The 12,036-nt window shown below is 40.0% G+C and overlaps 1 protein-coding gene across 8 annotated transcripts in view; it reads left to right on the top strand.

The window, feature by feature from the left end:
- The window catches only part of USP12 (ubiquitin specific peptidase 12), a 119,336-nt gene extending 112,896 nt beyond the window's left edge, over positions 1-6,440 (top strand). For all 8 annotated transcript variants that reach the window (XM_043504331.1, XM_043504325.1, XM_038371105.2 and 5 more), the window contains one exon: positions 3,664-6,440. In XM_043504331.1, the coding sequence (XP_043360266.1) occupies positions 3,664-3,765 (102 nt within the window). In that variant the 3' untranslated portion in view covers positions 3,766-6,440. The remainder of the gene's footprint in view (positions 1-3,663) is intronic.
- Positions 6,441-12,036: the final 5,596 nt, after the last annotated feature.

The following is a 12,036-nucleotide window of genomic DNA, read 5'->3' as shown; positions in this document are numbered from 1 at the left end:
TATTATTTGTTTTCCTTCTCTTCTATCACCCCTAGATCTAAACTCCAGTACCCTGGTTGTTAATGCCAGGTAGTAGTAGGGCCTGCTTGTCCAAGTTTTCTTTAAGGAGACTAAGATTCCCCACTTTAATCCCTACCTTGACTTATGATAGAGATCATACAACTTTCTTCATTGGAGGCTTTTGGGAGATGGTTCTTTGAAGGATGCTGCTTTCCCCTTTCCCAAGCCCTATGTGGAACCAGCTTGTGAAGCTTTTGGGACCATCTCTCTCTGTACTGTTATGTCACCAAAGGGCTCTCTCTAGTTCATATAAAGAAAGAGAAACTCCTGTACCAGAGCATAATTTTTTTGCCACAAGATTTTAATACACTGTGTAAGTGGAGTCTTCAGTCTTGGATTTACTGTGGAGTGATTCTTAGAAACAAAAGGCTCATAGGAAGAGATGTTAAGTCGTAAGTGAATCCTTCTGTTTCCTTTTCCACAAGGAAAGCAAAGGCAACTGAATCACGGAAGAATCCAGATTCTGACACTGCACTCTCAAAAGCGATGCAGTCTCCAGTGCAATGCACTGATTCTGCTAGGAAGCACTTTGACAGTATTCTTCTTGTCAGTGAAGAAGTAAACCCTTCCAATGGCTAGCATAATGTGCCAGAAATAGTAGTATGACAGGAAACTGGAGTCCAACTTGAGATGCAATGAGGACTAGAAAACCATGTGCTTGTCATCAGCTGACTCTGCCATAGTCTTGTAGTCTTAAGTGCTTGGGCATTTGTTTTCAAACCCTCAGCTGCTGAAGTATCAGTGTGTTCCAGGCAGATGATAAAGGCCTGCATGAATCTTTGCTTGTTTTCCTACTTCTTTTACAATGCCTTTTTGGATAAGGTCATCCTCCTTCTCTCTTCTGGTCATTAATGGCACTGGAGGATCCTGTGGCAAAAGACATGGCAGGTAGAGAGGTAGATAAAATGGATGCTTACTACTACTCTCTTTAAGGGCAAGAAACTTTTTGGACAAGCATTACTCCAAGCCCTTTAGGGATGCAAGAGTTGACATACTGGATCAGAGCCATGGTCCAACTAGTCTAGTACCCTGACCTTGACTGTGGCCATTATTAGATGCTTCAGAGAAAGGTGCAAGAAATCCCACAATAGGAAGATATAGTGTCACTTGCTCCTCAGGAGGGTTTAATCCTAATCCCTAATAGTTGGAGATTGGTTTAACTTTTGAAGTAGGAGGTTTTATTTCCTTTCCAATAATCTTTTTGTTAGTGTTAACTCCAGTAATTCTGGATGTTATTGTTATCCATATAAACTCTTTAAATCCTGCTAAATCCTTGGCCTCAATAACATCCTATGTAAATGAGTTCCACACTCTCTAAATGGGTGGAAAATATTTTCTGTCATCAGTTTTGACTTTGCCACCTTCTAGTTTCATTGGATAGTCCCTTATTCTTGCATTGTGCGGCAAAGACAACAGAAGCTCCTAATGTCCGTTCTCTATTCTGTTCACACAACAAAAATGATTCAGGATATGAATCCACTTCTGTGTGAGGAGAAATTAAAAAGACTGGAACATTTCAGCTTGGAAAAGAGACTACTAAAAGGGGAATGTGATAAAAATCTATAAAATTGTGAATAGTGTGGAGAAAGTGAATAAGGAAGAGTTATTTACTCCTTCACATAGCACAAACGCCAGGAGTCATCCAATTAAATTATTAGACAGCAGGTTTAAATGACAAAAGGAAGTACTTTTTCACATAGCCTGTGGGACTTGTTCACAGGGGATGTTGTGAAGGCCAAAACTATTATGGGGTTCAAAAAAAGAATTAGATATGTTCATGGAGATAGGTCCATCAATGGCTATTAGCCAGGATGGACAGGGATGGTGTCCCTAGTCTCTGATTGCCAGAAGCTGGGAGTGGATGGCCGGGGATGGATCGCTTCATGATTGCCTGTTCTGTTCATTCCCTCTGAAGCAATTGGCACTGGCCACTATCGGAAGACAGGATATTGGGCTAGGTGGACCATTGGTCTGACCCAATATGGCCATTCTTATGTTTGTATGCTTCTATCATGTCTCCTCTTATTTTGTCTCCTTTCTTTTCTAAGGTAAACTGTCCCAGTCTTTTGTCTCTTGTAGGAGTTTTCTTGTGCACCTAAATAATTCTTGTCAGCCTTCTGAACTCCCTCTAATTTTACAACATCCTTTTTTTGAGATGGTATAACTAGTATTGCATATAGTATTTCGTATGAGGCCATTGTGTTGATTTATATAGTTTCATGACTTCATTATTCTCCTTATGTACCCTATCATCTTGATTGCTTTTTCTTTAACCATAGCTACACTTAATAGAGGTCTTAATTGAACTGCTTACACTGATGCCCAAGTCTCTTCCTTGAGTTCATAGAGTTCATTTAGAACCTATAAGGTGTATTAGTAGTACATATTTTTCTCTACAATGTGCAAGAACTGCATAATGAAAAAAGAACGTTTTGCCTGAGGTACCAAGAGGTTAGTCTTCCCTTTCAGTTGCCAGAACTAATCAGGCTACTGAAGACTTCTTCCTGGGGGGGATCAAAGATGATTGATGGGTGGTGTCAGTTGTCCCGACAGGATAGTCAGTGGATTTTAAGATACTGCCACAGAGTTAAAGGTTCACTCTCCCACTAGTAAAGTGGATGGTGCTAGGACAGGCCTTGCAACCTCTCAGACATCAAGGTATCTCACTAGAACCTGTGCAAGAATGCTTTTCAGGAATTTACTAGAGTTTGCAAAGAAGTCTGGCTGATACTAGATCTTAAGTAGCTCTGTTTGATTCTTCAAGATGGAAATGATCTAATTAGTCATCAGAGCAGTAGAGGCAAAGGATTAGATTAAATCTAATTGATCTGAGGAAAAGAGTGCTTATTTCCACATTCCTGCTGTATGAAATATATCTGTGGCTTGTTCTGAATCAAGAGTTCTTTTATTGCCTTTAATTTGGCTTCAGTTTCTGTTGTGTTCCCCAAAATCATCATGATGGTGGTAGCATCTGGCAGCTCTTTGCATCCTGCTCTATATCACAAACTAGTGGCTCTTCTTGCAATTTAAGTGTCTATCGTCCTAGTAGCTCATAATTTTTTAAAGAGTCAGGTGCCCTTTTCTCCTCTTAATACTCATCCCCCATCACTGTCTAAGTTGGTCTACTTTATTACATTCTGTTTAGTCCTACTTATAAGTTCAATGCTGATTGTAAGTTCTTGTATGTACATAGCCCATGCTGAGTTTTGGCCCCTCATCAGAAAAGATCTTTATATCCCCTCATCAGAAAAGATCTTTACCATTATAAATCACCTTTCTGTGCGGGGAACCTATCAGATGATTATTGAGTTGTATTCATGGTTAGTCCATTTATTAGTATTAGTATTGTTCAAGTTACTTAAATTAGAAGATGGGCTGCTGTGGAGGAAAGAAGATTTGGAAGTGTAAAAAAAACACCAAAAAAAACCAACCTAAAAGCCTTATAACCTTTCTATAACGAAGGTTATCTGGAGAAAGGTAATTAGCAGATGAGACCAAAATATTTTGTCACTGTTTCACAAAGTGTAATTTAATAGAATATACATTTGTCATAGTAGATTTTTTTTCATTTAAAAATTAATGTTTGTATTTTGTTTTCTGTAGAAAATAGATGCACAAGCTATTGAAGAATTCTATGGGTTGACATCAGACATTTCAAAGAACTCTGAGTCTGGTTACATTCTCTTCTATCAGTCTCGGGATTGAATAGGAAGTGTGGTGAAGAGAGATTTTATGCCTCGTTTCTTTGGCTATGTTGGAATGGAGCAAGCACTGATTTAAAAAATGGAATGCAGGGAGCTCCAGGGACAGTAGCGCAGTTTGCACACAACAAAGCAAAGTTTGGATTTTTTTTTAAACCCTTCATATCAAGTTCATTTTATTTACTCAGGTATCATACTGACTACACAATTCTTCTACAACTGCTAAGAGAAGAGAGAGATACCCGCCACTCTTGCAGGAGCAACCTTCCAACAGTGAACACATTTTCTCTTTTTAAAGTCCTGAGTCAGAGCCCCTTAAAATCAATGGAAAGACTCCCATTGACTTCACTGGGGTTTGGTTCAAGGCTAATTGCAACAATCTGGCAGTGCAATAGAAGCAATATAAATCTGGTATTTTATACTGATTTCTTGTATGAAAAGTCAGAGAATTCTTTGTGCAGTAATTTGCCTGTGTTCAATTATGAAAGAATATGGTGGACAGGTTTTTTGGGGTTGTTTTTTTTTTCCCTGGGTTCTTTCATATATAAATAAGAAATATACTTGGGACAAAACAGTTGCCTTCTTGACCATAACAGATTAATGGAAAATATAAACTAGTGTCAGGGAGGCCAAGTATATTTTGCTTCTCTGAAGAAGCTTACATTATAGTAATATATACCTATGCTGTCGGGAACAATCAGTAAAAATTATGACTTTTAATCTCCCTATGGGGAAAGATGGGGTTATTAATAATAGTTTATTTTTATTTATGAATTACTATAACTACTAGGGTCCTATGTATTGTCTTTGAGCATAACAAATCTTGAACATAATTTTATATATATATTTGAATTAGATTTACTTGTTCCATTTAAATTTTTTTTTTTTAGGAAAGACAAATTCTAAATAAAATGCATAAAATGTCTTTTACCCCTTCTGTTTTACCAATTTTGTGTATTCTCTTTCGGGAGGAACTGGTATTTGGCTCAATGTCTTTCATATTTTAATTTAATAATTAAACAATGAATCTGTTTTTACTCTGATGGAAAAGCCAAGTCGTAAAATGTTTCCAGTAGCTGTCTGAATGATGATTGTAAGAATGCTTACTATAGTGAAATGCTGGTGGTGTACCCCAATCCTTACTGTTCTTTATTCATTAAGGGTCCATACTCTAAATAATTTGTTAGAAAAACCTGGATCAAAATAAACAGTTTTCAGAATATCATTCCCTTCTCTGAAAATTGATCCATTCAGACTCCCAAGAGCCTGGGTGACTTTCAAAAAACTCTCTAAATATGAAATGAAGTTGATAATAAATGAAATAACCTAGGAATGTAAAAGGAGTTCAGTGTTTTGAGATTTTTTTTCAAGTCCTATGAGGTGAATTTTCTGAAATTAAAGTTTACTTTGCTTTGGGTTTATGAAACAGCATTAAGATTTAAATAATAGCACCACCAAGTAATAGATGTAATAAGAAATATGTGAAATGTTGTGATTTGATACTTTTCCATGCATCAGTTTGTTGTCTGACTGTGGTTGAATGTAATTTCTGGAAAATGATGGAATACATATTTCAGATTATGGCTATCAGGTCTTGGATGTCCTTGTCATTCCATTTCAGATAGTGATTTTTACTTTATTGTAATTTTCTAATGTTATTTTATTGATACTGTTGAAACCTTTAAGAAGAATGTCTCCTGTCTGCTGCTATAACTAATATATTTACTTACCTGTATTTTTAGCTCAGGAAAAGACTACACCTATTCATTCAGTTGAACAAATCTTGAACAGGGTCACTAAGTAAGTTGGGCTATTTAACATATATGAAAGAAAATTCTTGTCATATTATAACATATTGCTTTTATAAATGCAAGGTTTCTGAAACCTTGGTTTGGCTAAAATTCTTTTGTATAAATTATGTAGCTTGGCTAAACTACCAGCATTGCAAAGAAAAGCATCACAAATACTTTGGGAGAGACATAAAAAATATAATGGATTGGATATTTTTAAGGGCTTATATCAAATTATTTTAGAACCTAAATCTGTTTTTCCAGGTTTCAGAGGGAAGAGTGAGCGGTGAATCAGTTGGACCATAGTACATGCCAGAAAGATGAAGTCCCTTGCATTAAATGTACAGCTTTGTAAAACCATTGTCACATTAGTTTTTGTTAACTGATAAAAGTTTGCTCAGTCATTTTACAGTTTTAAAAAATATATGTAGTTAAAAGCCAAGCTTAGTTGCTAAACATATTTTATACAGTAACAAAATTTAAAGCATTTTTGTTTCACTGGTAGCCACAGGATATTTTGCTTTACTCCTGCAACATATTTTTATAAAATGGTGATTTATTTTGGATAGGGTTTTTTGAGATAGTGGTTGCAAATGATGTATTTAATTTCACTTCTAGTGCAACTGAAAAATGTAAGTAAATTCTTGGTAAAATTGATACCGGGAACTACAGGCAGAAGAAATACAAAATGTAACTGACCAATATAAAAAGCATTAGAGGATTATCTCTTGATTGTAATTGCAATGTTGAGTGTGAGAAGAATCTTCACTTGTAAATGATGGAAATGATTTCTGTGTAACTATGTAAATGTTGATTGAGATGGCAGGTCCCCTATTTTGTATATTGGAGCAAAAATGTCTATTAAATAAAATACGTTCTCTGAAGGTAAGTACTGTATTCTTTGTATATCCCTACTGTTGAGTCACATGGCCTCTGGTGCTTTTGTAATGGTCTCAAAACTTGTAAAAATGTCTAGAATTTCCTGCTTTAAGTGACAGGTCCTACTTGCTGTTCAGACCTGCGTACAGCTGCCAGATATGCAAGCAGGTATGTGTATGTAATGAAGTTGTGTGTGTGTGTGTGTGTGTGTGTGTGTGTGTGTGTGTGTGCTTGTGTGTATTGAGAGTGTATGTGTATTTGTCAAAAAAAAAAAAAAAAGAAAAGGGGGGGAAAGAAGAGAGAGGAAAAAAATATTACTGCTTGGTGTCAGTCGTCCTTTTATCCCATAAGGGGTGCTATACCCTCCTTGACCTTGAAATAAAGCTTTCAAGCTTCAGGGTTTAAAATAGCACCTCAAGCCCACCAATATAGGGATGTCAAATATGTTACCTACAAATTTGTCTAATTTAACCAAAGGATAACAAGGTTGTGGCCTGCCCTAAAGGAATTGCCAGAGTGTTACACGCAGACTTGTCTCTGAATCACAGAGGGCTCCCCGGAGCAAGTTAGTCTTGCTAACCCCTGAAAGGATACAGTCTTTGGCTCAAGGATAGATGCACAAGCAGTAATTCTTAGAAAACAAAAGAATTATTTATTTAAAAAAGTGGTTAATTGTATTAAATAAAGCACAAAAGAATACATAAAACATAGTAAAATGCAATAGAATTACATTTAAAGAATCCTATAGTTAAAGTGGCACAACAAAATAAGACCGACTGCATAAGCTATCTAATACATACAGGAAATGCAGTTGTTTCAATATAACATGCATATAAAGAGCCCATGTACACAAAGGCTTTTTAGTCTGTGCTACAATCTAACCCCATGCTTAATACAATGTGGCATACGCAGTCTCTGTATACACATATGAGAAACCACCATCATTTTCACGGACTAATATAAAACATTTACTTTAACACTAACATTAACACATAAAACTAAACACTTAACATCCTGTAAGCATTGGCCAAGCAGTTGCAGAACGGGTAGGGGAGATCTCACTCAAGATGCAGGCATCCAGCTTTATTTACAGAGAGACCCATAAACTCTTAAATAGGTAGAAAAGAAGATCAGACTTGCACTTCTGTTCATATTCTCTCTGTACCATCTAATTTGGTCTGTCTGATCTCTGGAGTGTTGCTTGCACAGCTGCGGTCTCTTTGAGCTGCAGATTTAGTGGCCATTGCTGCTGGCAAGGTAGCTGAGATGTCTCACTACTCCTGTTCTTCTAAAAACCCCCAAAATACACTATAGTCTCAGCCTCATAAACTAGTTGCTCTCTCAAGGTCAGCTCCTCTCAGCCAATCTGCTTTTAGCTTTCTAGCTCCTCGCCTGCTGTCATACATATTTTTAGACGGATGCCATCTTGGGTAAAAGCTCCACCCTGCACCCCAATCCTCTGCCCCAGGTTCAGTCCAGTGCCCCCTCCCACACCAAACCCCTTGGCCCCAGCCTAGAGCTCAGATCCTCTCCCGTATCCCAACCCCCTGCCCAGTGAAAGTAAGTGAGGGTGGGGGAGAATGAGTGACGGAGGGATAGAGTGAGTGGGGCGGGGCCTCGGAGAAGGGGCAGGGGTGAGGCAAGGGCATTTGTGTTTGTGTGATTAGAGCAGGGATCAGCAATCTTTGGCACACGGCCCATCAGAGAAATCTGCTGGCAGGCCGGGACAGTTTGTTACCTGCAGTGTCCACAGGTTCAGCTGATTGCAGCTCCCACTGGCTGCTGTTTGCTGTTCCAGGCCAATGGGGGCTGTGGGAAGCGGCATGGGACGAGGTATGTGCTGCCCGAACTTGCGGATGCTGCAGATAAACAAACTGTCCTGGCCTGCCAGTGGATTTCCCTGATGGGCTGGGTGCCAAAGGTTGCCAATCCCTGGATTAGACAGTTGGTAACCCTAGTACACCACTATTTACCACTCTCCATTTTGAATACTGACCATTTATTCCTACCCTTTGTTTCCAATCTTTTAACAAGTTACCAGTCCATGAGGACCTTCCCTCTTATCCCATGACAGCTTACTTTGCTTAAGAGCCTTTGGTGAGGAATGTTGTCAAAGGCTTTCTGAAAATCTAAGTACACTATATCCACTGGATTCCCCCTTGTCCACGTGCTTGTTGACCCTCCTCAGAGAATTCTAGTAGATTGGTGAGGCATGATTTCCCTTTACAAAAACCATGTTGACTCTTCCCCAACAAGTTATGTTCAGCTGTGTGACAAGGTGACAATTCCCACCAATTTCACGGCTTGCCATGCAGTGGGGGACAAATCTGGAACAGGTGTGTGCTTGAATCCCTTTCATTTCACTGACACCTGATGCAACCGTAATCCCAGATACATCTTTCTTAGACTGGAGAGCCTACTGGGCAGTCATACGGCACAAAGCACGCGATCTCTTTGGGAGGCCAGGATGCACATTAATCTCAAAATTATGGGCAGTCCAACTGGCTTGCAATGCATTCCTCCCACATTAATACAGTCCCAACATGTCCATGTAACGTCGGACAACATGACGACTATCTTCTATATGGACCTGGAGTATATGGAACAACAATCTTGGCAACATACATTTCAGGTGCACAAAACACTGGTGGACAGTCTCAGCAAATTGTGTGGGAGATGCACAATTCAATCCCAAACAAAATCTTCACTCAGTATTCTTGAGACCTTTTTGTCTCTGTCGAACAAGAAGTTCAATCTACACTACTCTAGAGCAGCTCTAGGTCAGGGCTCCCAGGGCAATACCCTTCAGCTATCCTGCACAGACCACCTGAGGTATGCTTTCCCTCCCATTCTATTAGTACCACAGGTTCTACAAAAGATTTGTCATGAACAAACATAAGTCATTCTCATTGCACTCACCTGGCCCAGAGAGTTCTGCTTTTCAGACCTCCTACAAATGTCAACTTGTCTTCCATCAGCATCCAACCATTCCTGGATCTGCTAACTGAGGAGAACAGTGAGATCAGACATCCCAGCCAGTTTCCTCTTTACCTCACAGACTGCCATTTGGATGGACATCAGATCTAGAATGTTCCTCTCCAGAAACCATTCAAACTGTCCTCAGTCACAGCAGAAAAGACTCCATCAGAATATGCTATCTAGCTAAATGGAGACATTTCTCTACTGGGCACAAAAGAAAACAGTTGTATTCCCCAAAATAGCAGGTATTTCTGCCTTTGTAGACTACCTACTCACCCTCAAGATGTCAGGCCCTTCTGTTAGCTCGTCATGAGTCCACTTTGCAGCTATCAGTGCATTCCACCCTCCAACAGAGGACTCTTGTGTTTTTACTCACTTAGGAACTACCATAGTCTTAAAGGGTATGACAAGGATGTTCACACCAGTAATGAAGCCAACACCACAATGGGATCTCAGTCTTGTACTTTAAATACTTACCAGACCTTCCTTTGAGCTTCTGCCTATGTGCTCAATGTCCCACTTGACTATGAAGGTCTCCTTCCTTATTGCCATCACATCAGCCAGAAACCAGAATTTGGAGCACTCATGGCCACCCACCATGCACCACATTTCTCAAAGAGAAGTTTTTCCTTCATCTCTGTTCAAAACTCATTCCTGAGGTAATTTCCGAGTTTCACAAAAATCAATGTATTCACTTACCAGCTGTGTTCCCTCTAAGCTGTGTGGCCACCCAAGAGTCAATCAAGGGCCGTTCACTTGATTAGCAGAGCTGCACAAATCCAGCAACGTGTTCAGGTGCCTCTCCCCCCACTGTTCTGCAGCCACATTGCTCCTGCTCTCTGCCTTGGAGCCCCTGACCAGCTGCTCCTGGAACCCTCCCGCTTTCTGTGCAGAGCGGTAGGGGAGGGGCAATGATGTCAGGGTGTCCCCCTCCCTCTGCCTCTCTCCCACCAATATACCCCATCCATGGAGCGGGAGGTGGTGGGACAGGGCTCAGGAGCAGGATGGCTGCTGACAAATGCTGCAGTGTGAACGAGCCTTCTGATGAGTGCTGCTATGCTTAAAGGGACAACGTGCAGTCTCTCAGACTTCCCCAGGAGCCAGCACACATGCACTCTGTCATACATACATACATGGTCTCCGTGTCACACTCACCTCCTAAGACATACTAGTGTTGTTTTAACTTCTTGGTACTTCCCACAATGCACATATATTCTCTGTAATTTAATTCTTTTAAAGTGCTGTTATTTTAGTTGTTTGGTCTATGTATTTCATAATTTTATTTTTCTCATGTTTAAATTTAATTCTTTGAGTAGTGAGTTCTAAAATGCTTAACCTGTCCTGGTTGGTATACCCTATGGTAACTTTTAAAAAATATATATCTAGGTTTTTTGTTTCTACTGGTGGTGCACGTCTGCATGTTACCTCAATGTTGGCGCACATAAAATTCATTCTGCACATGGGTGGAAAAAATTGGAGGGAACTTATCAGTATTCTTTCCAAAAACTCATGCCTCCAGCAAGGAGAGAAGGTTTCATTCCCTCAACTTCAGATGAGGTCTGGTGTTCTACTTGAAAAGAATGAAACCGATTATGAAAATGCCTAGGTTATTTGTTGCCATAACAGAGTGATCACTGGGACAAGATTTATCTGCTCAAAGACTGTAAGTGGACTTCTACTGTATTACCCTTTGCTATCAGTAAGCGCATCTCCCTCTGCTTGAAAGGATGTGGGCCAATTCCACTAGAACCCAGGCAAGCTCAGTATCTTCATTTCAAGAAGTACTTATACTGAACATTTTTAGGGCAGCAACCTGGAGTTCCATCCATACCTTCATGAAGCATTACACTTTTTGTCCAAGCTTCTTCTATAGACACAGCTGTTGGAATAGCAGTTATAGACAACTGCACTACCTGCATCCTCACACCCTCCTCCTCTTTGAATACTGTTTTATCAGTTGCCCATATGTGGAATACACATAGGCCTTGTCTACACTTACAATGGCATGTAGAGTATAGGCACTATGCATAGCTACCTGTGGCAGTAAAAGGCAGCTGCATCCACACTTTTCACTGTGGTATGTAGTTACACATTGTAGAATCATAGAAGATTAGGGTTGGAAGAGACCTTAAGAGGTCATCTTGTCCAATCCCCTGCTCAAAGCAGGACCAACCCCAACTGAATCATGGCAGTGAAAGGCTCCGGTAGCAGGGGGCTGCCAGAGTCTTTTATTGGTGCCAGAGCCTTTCACTACAGTAAGGAAAGGCTCTGGCAGGGGGGGAGGCAGTAGGACACTACACTGCTAAAAATAGCAGTGTAGATTGGGAGGCACTACTTGAGCATATATGGTTTAGGTGAAAGGCTCTCTAATTGCCTAAGCCATGCCTCATAATCTACACCTCTGTTTATACCTGTGTTATATACAATGTGGCAATTGTTGTGGCAATGCAGTGTCTATTCACGTTGTCATAAGTGTAGACATACCTATAGGGACCAGCAGTTGAGGAAGAAATGGAGGTTACTTACCTGTAACTGGAGGTTCTTTGAGATGTGTGGTCCCTATATGTATTCTTCTACCTGCCCTCCTTCCTCTCTCTGCTTCGGATCACATCTCATTTGTGGTAGAG

Source organism: Dermochelys coriacea, chromosome 1 (assembly GCF_009764565.3).
Source record: "Dermochelys coriacea isolate rDerCor1 chromosome 1, rDerCor1.pri.v4, whole genome shotgun sequence".
NCBI classification, from domain to species: Eukaryota; Metazoa; Chordata; order Testudines; family Dermochelyidae; genus Dermochelys; species Dermochelys coriacea.
The sequence above is the reverse complement of the archived record's forward strand: the minus strand, read 5'-3'. Positions and strand labels throughout refer to the sequence as shown.